This window comes from Micropterus salmoides, unplaced genomic scaffold (assembly GCF_014851395.1).
Source record: "Micropterus salmoides isolate LMB-PRFRI ecotype aquatic unplaced genomic scaffold, ASM1485139v1 Ms_hic_scaffold_8, whole genome shotgun sequence".
In the NCBI taxonomy this organism is placed as follows: domain Eukaryota; kingdom Metazoa; phylum Chordata; class Actinopteri; order Centrarchiformes; family Centrarchidae; genus Micropterus; species Micropterus salmoides.
Window position 1 is genome coordinate 21,927,060 of NW_024044570.1, and position 15,546 is coordinate 21,942,605.

The following is a 15,546-nucleotide window of genomic DNA, read 5'->3' on the forward strand; positions in this document are numbered from 1 at the left end:
AACACGTGAAACATGAATTTAATGTTCGTGAAGATAGCACACAAATCTGTACACAATATCAGTTTTGTCCTTCAGTCATGTAAATGAATATCCATGTATATTTAAATGTGAAATATACTGCAGGGGGTATCTTGAATTTCAATTGTGATGCTTTCAACAGAACTTTGTGTGCCTTGATAACTTACCGTTACTCCGCTGTGTTTACTGGTGTCTCTTTTGTGTCATTGCTATTTTGCTCCTTGTCCTTTTTTATTTTCTATGACTGTTCGACGCCAGGACAATTTTCAGTGATTGAATCTTTATTTCTAAAACAAGCATAACCATAGCCCATACCGATATATATTTTAGGTTTAACATTTTCCTTGGAAGTCCATTACAAGATATCCGTGAGTAGTATTAACATAAAATTGCGCAGCTTCACTGTTGACTTGTCACCTTGTTCATTGTTTTCTGTTGAAAATTGTTATTCACGCCTCATGAGATTTGTACATGTGAGGTAAAAGGGATGAGACAGTGGAGATTATTTTATGGAGAGCTTTCTTGTGTTGATGTGCTTGTCAACATTACTATTGTTGCTGTGAAATGCTTGATAAAAAGGAGCATCCATGATAAATTAACTGTTAATTGCCAATAGTGTGAGCTGTATCTTGTGTGTAATCAGTTTGCTCACTTCTCCTAGTTCGCTTTCTATTTCACATTCTCCAACAGTTATGTTGTATCCGTTCTGTGTAGCTTGAGCTTTAGTATCTAGCCTTAAGACCCTGCAGTCTGGATAAAAGGTCAACCCGAGTGTGTTATCATACATCTGAACTATTATTAACATGTACTTTGCCTTGGTCTGGACATTTGTATACTCTTCTGTTTATATCTGTAATCCTGCTGCTACATTAAATGAATTAATAAAAATATAAATGTCTTCATTTGCTCCCCCCCTACATTTTAGATTCACTAGTTGTAAAATGTTTTTAAAGGATTAATCTCCTTAAAGAAATATTGCAAGCACGTAAAGTTTCACATTGCACTCTTGACTTCACAATTAATACAGTAACAAATTACATTAGTATAACAAATCTGGCTTCCGGTATTTTGTATTAGCACATCAGAGAAACAACTGGTCATAGTTTACTCATTCGTCTATGCAGAATCTGTTGGAAGAAGGATAATGGATCCTCAGAGTCAAAACCAACCTCAAACCTCGGTTTTTTCCTCAGCGCAAGAGTAGCAACCAGTATGGCCAACATTGCAGTCAGGCCCCATATCTGATACTGGCTTCCTGAATCAGGGTCCACAAAATTAAAAAAGTGCAATGTCCCCACCATCTCAGAAGTACCGCAGGCAGAATAGTGGTCTTCGCTCGTGAAGAAGCCTAGAGGGACTGTGAACACGGAACGGACCTCAGCTGGGTTTGGACTGGGACAAAATGACTCCTCTATGAAGCCAACCACAGGGGTCACCAACAGACCACTCTGTTAAAAGAGATGAAAGGGGGGGTCTCACATGAGAAAGAGATGGACCCAAAGCAGCTGATGAACTGAAAGAAAATACAGCATCTCACAAAAGTGAGTACACCCCTTACATTTTTGTAAATATTTGATTAGATCTCTTCATGTGACAATTCTTTTCAGATCCTCAAGAGTTCTTTGCCATGAGATGCCATGTTGAACTTCCAGTGACCAGTATGAGAGAGTGTGAGAGCAATAACACCAAGTTTAACACACCTGCACCCCGTTCACATCTAAGACATATGAGTCATATGACACCTGGGAGGGAAAATGTTTAATTTTCACTTAGGGGTGAACTCAGTCTTGTTGCCAGCGGTTTAGACATTAATGGCCATATGATATTATTTTGAGGGGACAGCAAATTAACACTGTTATACATGCTGTACACCTACTACTTTACTACATTGTAGCAAAGTGTCATTTCTTCAGTATTATCACATGAAAAGATATATTTGAGGGGTGCGCTCACTTTTCTGAGATACTGTATGTTTTGCTGGCCTACCTTATTGATGATGGGGAACAGTGTGCAGACCACCTGGACATCATCAGGTGGTAGACCTATTTCCTCTTCTGCCTCTCTTAAAGCTGTGTCCACATCATCTCTGTCACTGGGGTCTCTCTTCCCACCGGGGAAGCACACCTCGCCAGCACTGGTCCTCAGCTACAGACACACAGGAACGAGTCAAAATTTGTTAGGTAACAGACACAGCATTAGACCTCCATCAAATTCACATCCATTCTGGTTACCTCTTCTGAACGCAGGGTCATCAAGGTGTGTAGCTCTCCATTCTTCACAAACAGTGGGATCAGCACTGAGGCTTTGGGCAGCACCGGCAGATAGGAGAACTTGTTTCCAATGTCAAACTGCTTTAAAATGGCGATCGTCTCCTCTTTTATATGCATCGTAAGTTACCTGGTCTGATTCAAAGCAGACTCAAAAAAGTAGAGGAAAGCTACGAGGTAGAAGCCCGAAGCATAAACAAATTGGAAACCAAGTGAAAAATATCCGTGTACAATATAAAACCTGATAATCAGGTCTGACCAGTAAACATAGTACAGCACGCCTATTAACTACCGGTATGTAGTTTATTATAAAACGTTAAACAAGTGTAGAACAGCAGGAGCTGTCCTACATATTTTACGTCACTCACATGGTGGCACAAACTACCCTTGACACAAAGATAAACGTTAGCAGCTGGGTCCGCTAAATGTGTCAGATGGTATCTCTGTGATGGCCTGCATTATTCTTGTGTTAACTAAAATAGTTCATACAACGGCTCGGTTAGCTTCATTAAAACAAAAAAACAAAACGAAAATGTGACGTCACGCTACGCGACGTGCTTCCGCGTTAGCCATAGTTAGCGGTCGTTGGACTGCACAACGGTGTTGAGTGCAAAACGTATCAAATTAAATGGACAGGGTATTTTTTTTCTTGAATATGGCTACACTAAGATAGCGTTACGTTAACTGTCATTTCTAAACATTTGGGAAAAGTTAAAAAGTGAAACGAAAAAAAAAGGATTCGAGGTTTAAACAGGATTTGTATTGCTGTAAACAGGTCCTCCATGAAAACATCAGATATGAAATAAAACATACAGTACATTCCAAGTCAGTCAGTTTATGGCATAATGAGAGGATATATCAGCATTATAAGTCGAAACAGAAACACGTACAGCCTGAATGCTACTTAAATTGGACTGACACCTCATCTGAACATAAATTGATGAGCCAGAACAAATTAATGACATTGGTTTTTTTTTCCTGTCGCTCCAAGATAAAACTACATTACATGTAAATTCTATAACACATTTGTGGTAAATAAATTAAATTTCATCAACCAAAATATTCATAATAAACATAACTGATCCCAGGTATTCAATAAGGGGGAAATTAAATGTTCTTCTTTAAGTTATTTACAAACCACACATCACATTTTGTGGATTCTTGTGTAGAAAAATAAATAAGATTCAAAACACAGCAAAACTAATGGAGGGTCATCACAGTGGTCTGAGTCCTCATTGATTGAGTCATCGCCTCTGCAGCACTTCATCTGCTCACACTTTGTACTTCTCCTTGGCTTGATCATTAAGTATACAGATGTGCTGTGGAAAAAATAAACCAGAGGGCAGTAAACTAATGTTAAATGCATTTCTATTGTCCAGTTTTGTTTACATTTCTCCATTTTGTACAGCGAGTACAAAGCTGTAGCTACTACTGATGACACTGAGGTCATGTAATTGAATTTAAATAAAGTACAAGTTAGCGTTAGGGTAAGGAATGCTGCAAAACATTTAAATAGTAGCAGGTGGTGGTAAAACAAGTTGAGAAAAATTTTAAATGTTTGGAAAAACATTTTATGTTCTCTTGGTGTAGTTGGCAGTGGTGTTTCAAGATCACAGTTTGATTGATATGCATCATGCATGCGTTGCCTAATTTCCTGATTCCTGATTTCCAGATTAATACATCATTTGTATGCTAACTGCGAAACAGTTTGCTGTGAGAAGCAGTATAATGTACATACTGCATACTGTTGAAAATGAGGTATGGAATTGGAACACAGCTACTGTTTCATAAATTGTCTATCCTCTTACATTTCACATTAAGTAATAAACTGCTGCAAACTTACACTGAGATCTCTGAAGTACTCATTGTAGTCCAAAGCGTAACCCACCAGAAAGGCATCTGGCACCTCGAAACCAATGTCTGAAATGAATATATAGACACTACCAATGTGAGTCATATAAAGAAAACAAACTACTTTTAAGTGCAGTGGAAGAAAAACCCTCCGGCTGATCTGCAATAAGATCTGGAAGGCTATTATAAGGCAGGTTATCTGAGGCTCTGTAGTGAACTAATAGATGTCGCTCTTCTACCGGCTGTGTGAGGTTGCACTTAGGCAGTCAGTGCTGTCTAGTTGAAAGTCAAAACGCTTACAGTAACAGCTGTCCTTGAGGGACAATCTTAAAGAGATTATCCAACTCAAACCTAAAAACATTACATAATAAGATACAGTGAGAGCACAGGGTTATCAGGCATGTGTTAGTGCATCAGTGCCAGGCTCGGCTACATTTGGAGTATATTTTGATATCAGTTTGAATCATGCATGAAAAATACAGACCTTCAAAAGAACCAGACACATGTGAGTGATTGGCATGAAATGAGCACTACACCATACATTTCTACACTACACATACAGTGGATAGAAAAAGTCTACACACCCCTGTTAATGTCAGAACTTTTTCCACCTTTAATGTGACCTTTAATGTGAACAATTCAATTGAAAAACAAATTGAAATCTTTGAGGGGGAAAAATGAAAAGTAAAAACCCTCAAATAACCTGGTTGCACAAGTGTGCACACCCTTAGACTAATACTTTGCTGAAGGACCTTTTGATTTTATTACAGCAGTCAGTCTTTTTGGGTAGGAGTCCATTAGCATGGCACATCTTGACGTGGCAATATTTGCCCACTCTTCTTTGCAAAAGTGCTCCAAATCTGTCAGATTGCGAGGACATCACCTGTGCACAGCCCTCTTCAGATCACCCCACAGATGTTCAGTTGGGTTCAGGTCTGGGCTCTGGCTGGGCCATTCCAAAACATTGATCTTCTTCTGGTGAAGCCATGCTTTTGTGGATTTGGATGTGTGCTTTGAGTCGTTGTCGTGCTGAAAGGTGAACTTCCTCTTCATCTTCAGCTTTCTAACCGACGCCTGAAGGTTTTGTGCCAAAATTGCCTGGTATTTGGAACTGTTCATAATTCCCTCCACCCTGACTAAGGCCCCGGTTCCAGCTGAAGAAAAACAGCCCCAAAGCATGATGCTGCCACCACCATGCTTCACTGTAGGTATGCTGTTCCTTGGGTGATGTGCAGTGTTGTTTTTGTGCCAAATATACCTTTTGGAATAATGGCCAAAAAGTTCTACCTTGGTTTCATCAGACCATAACACATTTTCCCACATGCTTTTGGGGAACTTGATGTTTGTTTTTGCAAACTTCAGCTGTGTTTGGATGTTTTTCTTTGTAAGAAAAGGCTTCTGTCTTGCCACCCTACCCCATAGCCCATTCATATGAAGAATACAGGAGATAGTTGTCACATTTACCACACAGCCAGTACTTGCCAGAAATTCCTGCATTTCCTTTAATGTTGCTGTAGGCCTCTTGGAAGCCTCCCTGACCAGTTTTCTTTTCGTCTTTTCCATCAATTTTGGAGTCACAGTTGTGCCATATTTTCTCCACTTGATGACTGTCTTCACTGTGTTCCATGGTATATCTAATGCTTTGGAAATTTTTTTTGTACCCGTCTCCTGACTTAGGTCTTTCAACAATGAGAGCTCTCTGCGGATCACGGCTTTTGCTCGGAGATGCAACTAAGAAAATATCAGGAAAATCCTACTAGAACAGCTGAGCTTTATTTGTGATTAATCAGAGTCACTTTAAAAGATGGCAGCTGTGTAATGACTTCTAGTTAACCTGAGTTTGAATGTGATCAGTTAATTCTGAACACAGCCACATCCCCAGTTATAAGAGGGTGTGCACACTTATGCAACCAGGTTATTGTAAGGTTTTTATTTTTCCATTTTTCCGCCCTCAAAGATTTCAGTTTGTTTTTCTATTGAATTGTTCACATTATAGGTGGAAAAAGTTCTGACATTCTCATTATTTTACATCATAAGAACCTGGCATTTTAACAGGGGTGTCTGGACTTTTTCCTATCCACTGTAGATAACATGTCTAACAAGTGAATAAAGGAGGTGCTCACAGTCTGGTCTGTACCCTGAACTCCTCGGGGTCCTCTTCACCAGAAGGCTGTAATGAAAGACGAGGAAAATACAGTATATGTGAAACAAAAGCCTTTTTAAGAGAAACTAGAGAAGCGGTTTTGCAGATTTTAATTCTGACAGATGAAACTGATTGTCTTGGTACATCCGCACAACACAAATACAAAATCAACCTTTGTGTGGCCAATGAAAGAGGGCCCCTGTCTTGGAAGTTCAATTTGCCAAAAGAATGAAAAAACGTTCAGCAAGATCTGAGATTATTTTGAATAACTGGAACATATTGTTTCTTATTGTTGGCCAGCTGGGGTACTTTCTGTGTCGTAGGTTTCCTCCAGGTGCTCCAGTGTTCTCCTACAGTCCAAAGAAATGCAGGTTAGGTTAACTGGCAACTCTAAATTACCCAGAGGTGTGAATGGGAGCAGGATTAGTGTGCCCCGCCTCTAAACTGGTGTCATAATTGATAAAGAGTCACAGCTAATGGATGGGTGGATATTGTTTCTGAAAAAATTATATACTAGAACTTGACTTGACTGTATCTTTACCAGGCTGTATATAAAGAAAAACACTGGCAAACTTGGCACTCTGGGCATGGATATTGGATTTATTCGTAAACTAACCCCAGATAGTTCGGATTGGTAGTCACACCTCCTCCACTGTAGTGCTCAACACCGGAGCCCCCCCAGGGTTGTGTAATCAGCCCCCTTCTGTTCACACTGTACACTCACGACTGCAACATGGACAGAACTCTGTTCGATACCAACAATCTTACAGAGTGGTGCACAGAGAACAACCTGCTTAATGTCAGCAAAACCAAGGAGCTGATAATTGATTTTCAGAAAAATGAGACAAAGACACACACTTATGTCTACATGAGTGGAGCAGGTGAACGGTTTCAGGTTCCTGGAAATCAGCATCACAGAGAACCTGACATGGTCATCTCACATTTCCACGCTGGTGAAGAAAGCGCAGAAATGACTGCATTTCTTTAGGAAACTTAAGTCTAAATTTGCGTGCCAAGTTGTTGTTGACATTAACAGAGGAGCAATAGAAAGCCTCCTGACAGGAAACATCACAAGCTTGCATGGGATGTGCACGGCCCAGAACCGAAGGGCTCTGCAGTGTGTGATTAAAACCACTCAGAAGACGCTCATTGGTAGAGCATCAGGGTTATCCGTGAGGTGAGATGCCTATGCAGAGCCCAAAGGATACGAAAAGACAGTTCCCACCCAGCCACAGCCTGTTGACCCCGCTGCCGTCTGGCAAGAGATACAGAAGTATCTGCCGTCGCACCTCCAGACTTAAGAACTTCTTCCCCAAGGCTGTGAGACTCCTCAATTTATACACAGTACAGTCTATGATTTTTACATTAAAAAAATGGTCCTAAATGAAAATACTTGACCTGAGCAACAGGCAATTTGAGTTTCTCCCCACTGTTTATTGGGGTGGGTTAGGTGTGTGTGTGTGTGAGTTAATATTATATAAGCTACATCAAAGCAATAGAAATGACCCTACCCATATACAGCAGATCAAACAAAGACTACTACAGTTTATGGAAGTATCAGAGAAAACCTACATTACTTCAACACATTTCCTGTTTCAACCAGCTACCAGGAATACATCAGAGAAATGAGCTCTGCCTCCACAGTGCAGTTAATAGTACGGCAGATTAACTCTTAAGCTGCTCTCTCCCTCCGTCACATTACATCTCTAATACAGTCCTAAAGCAGAATGTCCATTAGCTAAGAGCACTGTTATATGCACTCTCTCTGCAGACATAGCAGCCAGTTATAGTGGAGGTCTTTAATTTCTGGACTGTAAGCTGTAAACACAAAGTGTGCCTACCTTACAACTTTAACCATCTTGGGATTACATTCGCTCAGCAGGGAAAGTAGCGTCTGCATCGTCCTTCCAGTCTCCACAATATCCTTTTTATAATGCAGAACACAGAAAGTGGTCACATTAAAGTGGAGGCACAAACAAAGAGAAGCATTTCTTCAAAATGTGGCATATAAACAACTCGTACAACAGAGTATTTTTAACCCAAATCATTTTTTTTTTTGATGATATCTGATATTTCATTTTTAAAAGATGAACAAACCGAATAAGAACTGGTGTTTATGCCTTTCAGGTATTTATAGCATGAGCAATATTTCAAATCAGTGAGCAGGACCGATGTATGGCAGTATTGGATCAGACTGAAATGATTTCAGCATTATCCTTATAAAGCACCAGCATTGTCAGTTTTCTAGAAAGTCTACAATATCATGTTAGACAGCATCTTGATATCACACTATAAATATGAATTATTTTCATATTGCCCAAACACAATACAGAATAAAAAAAGAAAAGTCTTACCTCAACAATCAAAACATTCTGCAGGGGGGGAAAAAAAAAAAGTTGATGAAATACATATCTATACAAAGACTTTATGGCCAAAGTATTTCTGCCTGACACCAGTAGACTAACCTTGCCTGAGAGGTTGGACAGCTCGTCACCTCCTATGACTCTGACACTGTTTGTTGACTTGTCATTCTAGGGAACACAAAGAGGAGAGGACAATCATCCATCTCAGTTTGATTACAGTTTCAGTTTATATTAACCTTTTATTTGTTTTGCTAGGATCATGAGAAAAATACTCACCATTAAATCTACCTTACTTTTTCTTTTTTTTTTTTTTAAATGTCTATACATTGAACTCCACCCTGGGAACACTGCAGTGGCCCATTTCTGATAAGATACTCAATACTCTCATTTGTATTTTGCCAACCTTCATATCACACACCTCACATTAGCACAAGTGGTTTCTGGTAATGAGGAAAGGCAGCTTACACAGTAGCTCTTCACCCTAATGAAATCCACTGTCAGCGGGACTGATTTATCACTGTTCTGGTTCAGTGCCTTAATGTAGTCCAGGAGGTCTGCAAAGAACTTGTAGCCCCCTTTTAGCACACACAGTGCTACGATGTGGTGTCCCCCCATGTCCCGGACAATGTCGCGGGCCAGACGCTCTGTCCTGGACCAGAGAGGTGGGACACACAAAACGGTAAAAAGCAGGGAGAGAAAGGATGCATCGTACATTACAAGGCAACAGTGAATGCAGTGCTGTTGTTATAGTCCTTCACATTCAAATGCACATCAGGATGTGCACTACAGCAATTTGTTAAACAAATACAGTAGGCTATAGTGTTAATCCTAGCATTAATGTGTGTGTCAGAGTCTGTGAAATAGTAAGACCCAGAGAGCGAGTGTGTCAGGTGACTTGGCAGAGTAATTTCTAGTGTTTGGTGCTGGTGCTGGAGGGGGGCAGGGGTTGCTGTTGACTGTTTACCTGTCCATGATGAGTCCATGGGGGATGATCACCTTGTCCAAATCGTTCTCATAATGTCTGGGGACACAGAAAAGGTCTAGTTCATGGCCCTTCTCATCATCAGCGATCTGAAACAAGAGGAAGACATCTCTTCAACACAGTGCAAAACGACTGACGCTGACAGATGACCATGCGCCCAAGACGCGTTTAATCACAGCAGTCATTCTCCCCTCTCAACCACCTGTTTACCCCCGCACACACGTGACTGAGATTGGAGGAGGAGGGTTAATGGACATAACACGCTGAAACACTCAATCAAATGCTGATTGTGCCACCTTTAACGGGCATATAACAGACAGGCCTACGGTACAACCACACCCTGACAAGTGGACAAGTTATCAAAATACCGAACCGGCAGCAAACACAGCAAATTTAAAGCCTCACCTGCAGATAGGAAGCCATGTTACCGGCCGGCGGTCGTCCGTCCTCTTCAGTCGCAGCGAAATATCTGAGGAGTCATGCTCAGGTCCTGAGAGGCAAGAGGAGGGTTTGTTGACTGTAGGTGGCACGAGCCGCTCTCCTCCGCACCGACGGACTGCTGATGATATAGCGAGCTCGCGCAGCACAGGCGACGATCCTCTGCCGGGATTTAAGTCCTTTACGTCAGAATCCCGTTTACCATCCCAATAATCTGATTTGTCCGACACAACCTGAGCTTAAAATGCTCTTCACTGGTTGTTACTACTACTACTGCATGTTTAGGTAACTGAGAAGGCGATGCACTGACTGCAAGCGGTGGGGAGAAGCTTCCGATGACGCAGTTTTAAAAATATAACGGACGACAGTTAACGCCTCTCCTCACTAAAAGCACAACACTGCTCCCTGTGTGTGTGTTTACATTGCATCTGTGCTCTGTAGTGTTAGACTACTTTTTATAGACGTATTTAATCCAAATGTCCCAAGATAACAATTCACCTTAACATTACATTTAGTTGAACTACATCTCATATCGTGTGTATGTGTGTGTGTATGTGTATATATATACACACACACGTTGACTGAACAATATAGCCCAAAGATCAACTTAGAAACTGTTTGAGCTTTTAATTCTATGGCATAATCTTCATCAGCTGATAGGGTCTGCCCACTTGAAAATGTACACATTCAAATAATAAAGCACTGAGCACTTTAATCATTGACTTATTTTGTTGTATCTTGTGTTAAACCTCTAAAAGACTTCTCTTTAATAAGTTTGCCAATCTTGAGCACCACGGAATTTATGCTGCCCTGTAGAAAATATTTACACACAAGTAGTCTGTTCAATCCTGTCTTTGTCCTAAGTTAGCTCTCTCTCTCCATGTTAAATCTGATCTCAAAACAACCACTATCAGCCTACAGGTATGTCCTTTAAACAACAATTTAACAACTGTTTAAATTTAGAACGACAGAATAGGAAGAGCGAAAACTGCAAAAACAACACATTTTTAATGTTCCCAATTTAATGAGTGACAACAGAAACAAAACATTTTTTTCCATCTTACAAAAATGCAATACCAGGTGTTGTACAACACCAGAAGCATGGAAACTATGAAAACAGAATAAACATGTTCTCATAGTTAAGAACACCAAAGACGCAAATATCATCATCTCTGTACGATAAGTCTTTATGAGTGCCACTTGTGACAGTGATGCCAAATCTCAAATGACACCATTCCCCATATAGAGTCCTACTTTTAGCCTGAGACCGACATACAGAGCTGTGACTGTGGGCAGAAAGTAGAGCACCATCCGGATGAAGACGGCATGATTTGAGAGAAGACCTTAATAAGGAAGCACACTCATTTTTTCTTCTTCTCATCTTTCTTGGCACCGTCCGCTTTTTCCTTCTCCTTGTCTTTGTCCTTCTCATCTTTTTTCTCTTTGTCATCTTTCTTCTCTTTCTTGCCTTCCTCCTTTTCCTGTCCCTCCTTCTTTTCCGCGTCGCGGTTGGAAATCTTGTTGTTGATCAGGTTGTGCAGAGCCACCACAGAGCGTATGAGCGAGGCCAAGTAGACCACCAGCATCTGGTCATTGGTCTTAAGGTAGAAGGCTTTTGTGAACTCCTGCAAACACAAAAACAGAATATTCAGCAACTGTCTAAAACAATACAGCACACACCATATCCATATGAAGACATTAACAAGGATCTGGTGGCTTTCTGTGATGTAATTTTATGCTGAAACTATTGATGGATCAAACAAACACAGAACTGGATTTTTATTCAGATATGAAACAAGCAGGTATTTATCGTAGAGGTCTGGTTTATGCCATTATTTTACTGGTAAATCACAGGAATGCAATCAAGAATTATTCTGGTGGTTCAGTATTTTATCAACAAATCAACTGCTAACTGAATTAAAAAAATTGAACTACAGAACGGAATAGTTTAAAGTCTGTCATAAAATTTAATTTACAGCCAATGTCAACCCAAGTAATAAAATACTGCCCACAGGTGACATTTCTTTGTTAGGAACTAGGGTTCATACTAGTTAACATTTGAGCACAAATGTGCTGGAGCTGTATGTCTCACTAAACCCGACTCTGCCCTCCAGTGGATAAAATGAGAAGATACTGATGAAAGCTAAAAATATAAATTTTATTTTTTCTGCTTATTTTTTGTGTTTTTCTCGCCGCGTCTCTTTAGTTCACTGCATTTACTCAAAATTCTGTAGTAGTTGTAATTGTAACAAGTCAGTGAACAGGACGGATGTCAATACACCTTCTAACAACAAATAGCAGCAGCTTTAATTCACTGTGAAAATCCACCTCTCAACATCACATACAGTAAGAAAGTTTGACTAGTGCAGACGCCACTTAAAATCAAGTGAAATTAGCTTCACTACAGTTGAAAAGACACAAATTTCCCTCCAATGATTACAGTAAACAAATAAGAACTAAATGCATCTCAAACACAAACAGCTTACCAGCAGATTAACGTCTGGCAGCAAGTTGAAGACGTCTTGCAGCTGGTAAATGATCTGATGGTTGATGGGAAGTTTGCCTGCTGTCACTCTCTCCAGGTAAGAGCGGATGTCCAGCAACTTCGAGTTGAGTCCCTTCAGGCCGTGAACCTGATTTGTGATTCGTTGCGACAAAGTGCCCACTGTGGTATCCTTGATATCTCTGTAGACGGTGTAGCAGATGAGAAGTGATTAGGAAAGAGTATGAATATCTTATTCTTTTGCAGCGAGTTTTCATTTGTTGAATTTTGAATCAGTTGGTTCTGCTTTTTGGTGATTTTGGTGATTATAATAAAGTAGTAGCAGAGTTGTATCATTTACACTCAGTACTGTAATCACAATTACTTACTGTGGTGACTAAAATGTCTGTCACATGTGGAAAAGTGTGTTAATCAAAGCTTTGTGTAGTACCTGAGCAGGTGCTCCACACCCACTTCCTCTGCTTCCTCTGCTCCAATCTCACTGGTGACATGTTCAAATGTTTTGGATGTTGGAGTGCCATCCTAGTAATAGTAAAACACAACAAAGAAAATAATTCTAACTTTACTCTAAACTAAGGTTTGTGTTCAACTAAGATACTAAAAAAAAATAAAACTGAAAAATGCAGTATTTGAAACCAACAGATGTAACAGGATGATAACACTGAAGTGCAGACTGTCACCTTTCTTGGGAATACTTTCAAACAAATCAGACAAAAAAAGGGAAACATAATACAGCTATATAGTGGCCTCCAAATTCAATGTGCTTTACAATTTACCTTTTGGACAAATGAAACAGAATAAGAATCTAATTAATTGTAAATTGGGTGCTCAGGAACTCCTGCATGCATTGTCAGAGTCACACAAATGGAAATGTATAAATCATGTAATTTATAATTCAATAAAAATTCTCTCCGAAACACTGCTCAGTCTCAACACTGGAATTCTATCTGCTACAATGCAATCCATGATTTACTTACGTCGTGTATTTCCTCCACAGAGATGTATGCTTCTGTGGGAAGACCAAGATCTTTGGGCTTTACATCTATAATGACCAATACCTGTCAGGATAAAAGAGAAATATGTGAGTGAGTTACTCACTACATTAGAAAGAAAACGTGTAGAACAATGTGATGTCCTAATGCACATTAAAGGGGGGGGGGGTAGTTACATACCGAATTGGTGCAGTACTGCTTGATGAGCTCGTTGATAGCAATGTCATTCTTGTGTAACTTGGGTCCTGTGTGGTACCATCCAACTATTCTTTCTCTGGCTGAAAGCCAAGGAAGACAGGTATTCACAAGTTTAAAATCAGGCTAACATAGTCAAGTAAAACACAACTTACATTGAAATAGGAAGTGTCTTACCATTAACTTTTTTGAACATGCCATACATGTTCTCCAAGTAGTCATGATCCAGGAACCACACCGAGTCATCCTTTTCATCCTCGTCAAATGGCACTGGAGAGGGACATTGACAGTGAATTAAAGAATTAACAGACTCTGTTAGTGGCAGACTTTCAACATTTGCTGACTTTTATAATAAATTCATGTTTTGCTACAGCAGTCATGAGTCAACAGTAAAACCCTATCTAATGCATATTTAAATATCTTAAAAGGGGCCCTCCACATGATACATACTTCCACTTGGCCTGTGAAAACAGTTGTGTAACATGAGTATTTTCAGTGGCTCTGGAGTGAGCTTTGTGAAGTCTAAAATGCTTTCGATAGCCTTCATTTTTATTTGTTTAAATTTGCACATTTAATTGTGCATCTAAATGTGGGCATAATTTCTGTGTTCTCTTATTTTCACTTGATTTTTAAAATGCCCATTCTTGTAGAGCTTGCCTGTACTTGTGCACAAATTGAAAATCTTTTACCATTGTTATATTTATTGTACCCTGTAAAGCACACTGAATTGAATTAAAGTTGCCTAGAAACTACCTCTGATGAAGTCATCTGGGTTTTCCTAGTTTAGGATTGAATGCTACATCTTTATAATAGAAAACCTGCATTACAAACTGGGATAAGAAGAAGTTTGAAAGATCATTAGCGGGCAGGGACGGTCAAATTAAAGATACTACTATACCGAGTTGCATTATTGGAAGTGAAAGATCCAGTCTTTTCAAAGTTTGTATCATAATAAAGACTAAAATTCAACATATCAAAGACTCCCGTGCTTCAATTAGATTTATAACTGTTCTTTATTGAATCTGTTACTCATATGGGTATGTTTTAGACATGATTTTGTGTGGCTGATTATGTTTTTGTCTCCCCCAAATGCTGTCACCATGTCGCTCACCTGCAAAACTATTTGAGACGTCAAGAACCTTTTTATGCCATGATCCCAGAAGGACACCAACCACTCGTTTCTGATTGCCAACTTTTCCTATCCTGTGGATTGAATTGTCAAAAATGAACAAAACAAATTAGTTTAACACAGTTTTGTAAGAATTTAACGCCCTATTGATTCAGAACATAGACGGAGTAAGATGAGCTAAGCTAATGACAAAATCTTCATGTTGTCAATCGCTAATGAAATGAACGGCAAGATCGTGCTACTAGTGTGTACGTAACTTACTAACGAGTTACTACTAATCAATCCTACTGATATGTTAAAACATTGTTTACTACCACTGGCTAGGTGACGAACTAAACTAATTTCACTGAGCTAACTAGCCTGGTCATGTCTCAATTCACTCTCAATGGGACTCTGACTCAGCAGGGCTAACATTAGCTTAGCATACCATCAACGGTACAATTCTGAACATTTTAAAACGTCCAGCCTTTGTAAAGACCGAACGCAGATATTAAACTTACTGACCTGTTAAAATGGTCGACCACGCTGAGCAACACGAGGGGATGAACGACCACATTTTCCACCGCTAACTCCGGCATTTTGTTGCAGTAAAGATAAACAGCTCACAACCACACACCTCCACACAATGACTGCTACGCTGCACTTCCGCTTGCGTCTTACGTCCC

At 39.8% G+C, this 15,546-nt stretch overlaps 3 protein-coding genes across 4 annotated transcripts; all 3 read right to left on the reverse strand.

Annotated features, from left to right (window-relative positions):
- Window position 1: 1 nt before the first annotated feature.
- Window positions 2–2,901, reverse strand: nudt7 (nudix (nucleoside diphosphate linked moiety X)-type motif 7). The gene is made up of 3 exons (XM_038706715.1): window positions 2,250–2,901; window positions 2,005–2,163; window positions 2–1,466 (listed from the first exon to the last, which is right to left on the reverse strand). Exons 1-3 carry the CDS (start codon window positions 2,403–2,405, stop codon window positions 1,116–1,118), a joined length of 666 nt encoding a protein of 221 aa, XP_038562643.1. The 5' UTR covers window positions 2,406–2,901; the 3' UTR covers window positions 2–1,115.
- A 125-nt stretch (window positions 2,902–3,026) lies between these two features.
- Window positions 3,027–10,382, reverse strand: hprt1l (hypoxanthine phosphoribosyltransferase 1, like). Of its 2 annotated transcripts, XM_038706716.1 has the most exons (9): window positions 10,030–10,380; window positions 9,607–9,713; window positions 9,108–9,291; window positions 8,745–8,810; window positions 8,634–8,651; window positions 8,121–8,203; window positions 6,260–6,306; window positions 4,129–4,205; window positions 3,027–3,604 (listed from the first exon to the last, which is right to left on the reverse strand). In XM_038706716.1, the coding sequence occupies exons 1-9, from the start codon at window positions 10,045–10,047 to the stop codon at window positions 3,557–3,559; spliced, it is 648 nt and encodes a 215-aa protein (XP_038562644.1). In that variant the 5' UTR covers window positions 10,048–10,380; the 3' UTR covers window positions 3,027–3,556. The 2 variants fall into 2 exon arrangements, with proteins under 2 accessions (XP_038562644.1, XP_038562645.1); XM_038706717.1 differs by lacking the exons at window positions 3,027–3,604; window positions 4,129–4,205; window positions 6,260–6,306 and adding an exon at window positions 6,374–6,629 and having other exon boundaries at window positions 10,030–10,382.
- A 682-nt stretch (window positions 10,383–11,064) lies between these two features.
- On the reverse strand, window positions 11,065–15,541 carry psmd7 (proteasome 26S subunit, non-ATPase 7). The gene is made up of 8 exons (XM_038706713.1): window positions 15,386–15,541; window positions 14,864–14,955; window positions 13,930–14,022; window positions 13,738–13,835; window positions 13,543–13,623; window positions 12,996–13,087; window positions 12,549–12,747; window positions 11,065–11,687 (listed from the first exon to the last, which is right to left on the reverse strand). Exons 1-8 carry the CDS (start codon window positions 15,457–15,459, stop codon window positions 11,424–11,426), a joined length of 993 nt encoding a protein of 330 aa, XP_038562641.1. The 5' UTR covers window positions 15,460–15,541; the 3' UTR covers window positions 11,065–11,423.
- Between the last annotated feature and the right edge of the window lie 5 nt (window positions 15,542–15,546).

What these genes read in the sequence shown, in the direction of transcription:
- psmd7 (XM_038706713.1), bottom strand. Translation starts at nt 15,459, where the DNA reads ATGCCGGAGTTAGCGGTGGAAAATGTGGTCGTTCATCCCCTCGTGTTG. An exon ending in CGTCTCAAATAGTTTTGCAG is followed by an intron (nt 14,023 to 14,863) that starts GTGAGCGACATG and finishes GTCCCTCTCCAG; the next exon opens with TGCCATTTGACGAGGATGAA. An exon ending in CATGTTCAAAAAAGTTAATG is followed by an intron (nt 13,836 to 13,929) that starts GTAAGACACTTC and finishes CTTGGCTTTCAG; the next exon opens with CCAGAGAAAGAATAGTTGGA.
- nudt7 (XM_038706715.1), bottom strand. Translation starts at nt 2,405, where the DNA reads ATGCATATAAAAGAGGAGACGATCGCCATTTTAAAGCAGTTTGACATT. An exon ending in TGACCCTGCGTTCAGAAGAG is followed by an intron (nt 2,164 to 2,249) that starts GTAACCAGAATG and finishes GTGTGTCTGTAG; the next exon opens with CTGAGGACCAGTGCTGGCGA. An exon ending in TGTTCCCCATCATCAATAAG is followed by an intron (nt 1,467 to 2,004) that starts GTAGGCCAGCAA and finishes CTCTTTTAACAG; the next exon opens with AGTGGTCTGTTGGTGACCCC.
- hprt1l (XM_038706716.1), bottom strand. An exon ending in CATGGACTCATCATGGACAG is followed by an intron (nt 9,292 to 9,606) that starts GTAAACAGTCAA and finishes TCTCTGGTCCAG; the next exon opens with GACAGAGCGTCTGGCCCGCG. An exon ending in AAGATGGTTAAAGTTGTAAG is followed by an intron (nt 6,307 to 8,120) that starts GTAGGCACACTT and finishes CTTTCATTACAG; the next exon opens with CCTTCTGGTGAAGAGGACCC.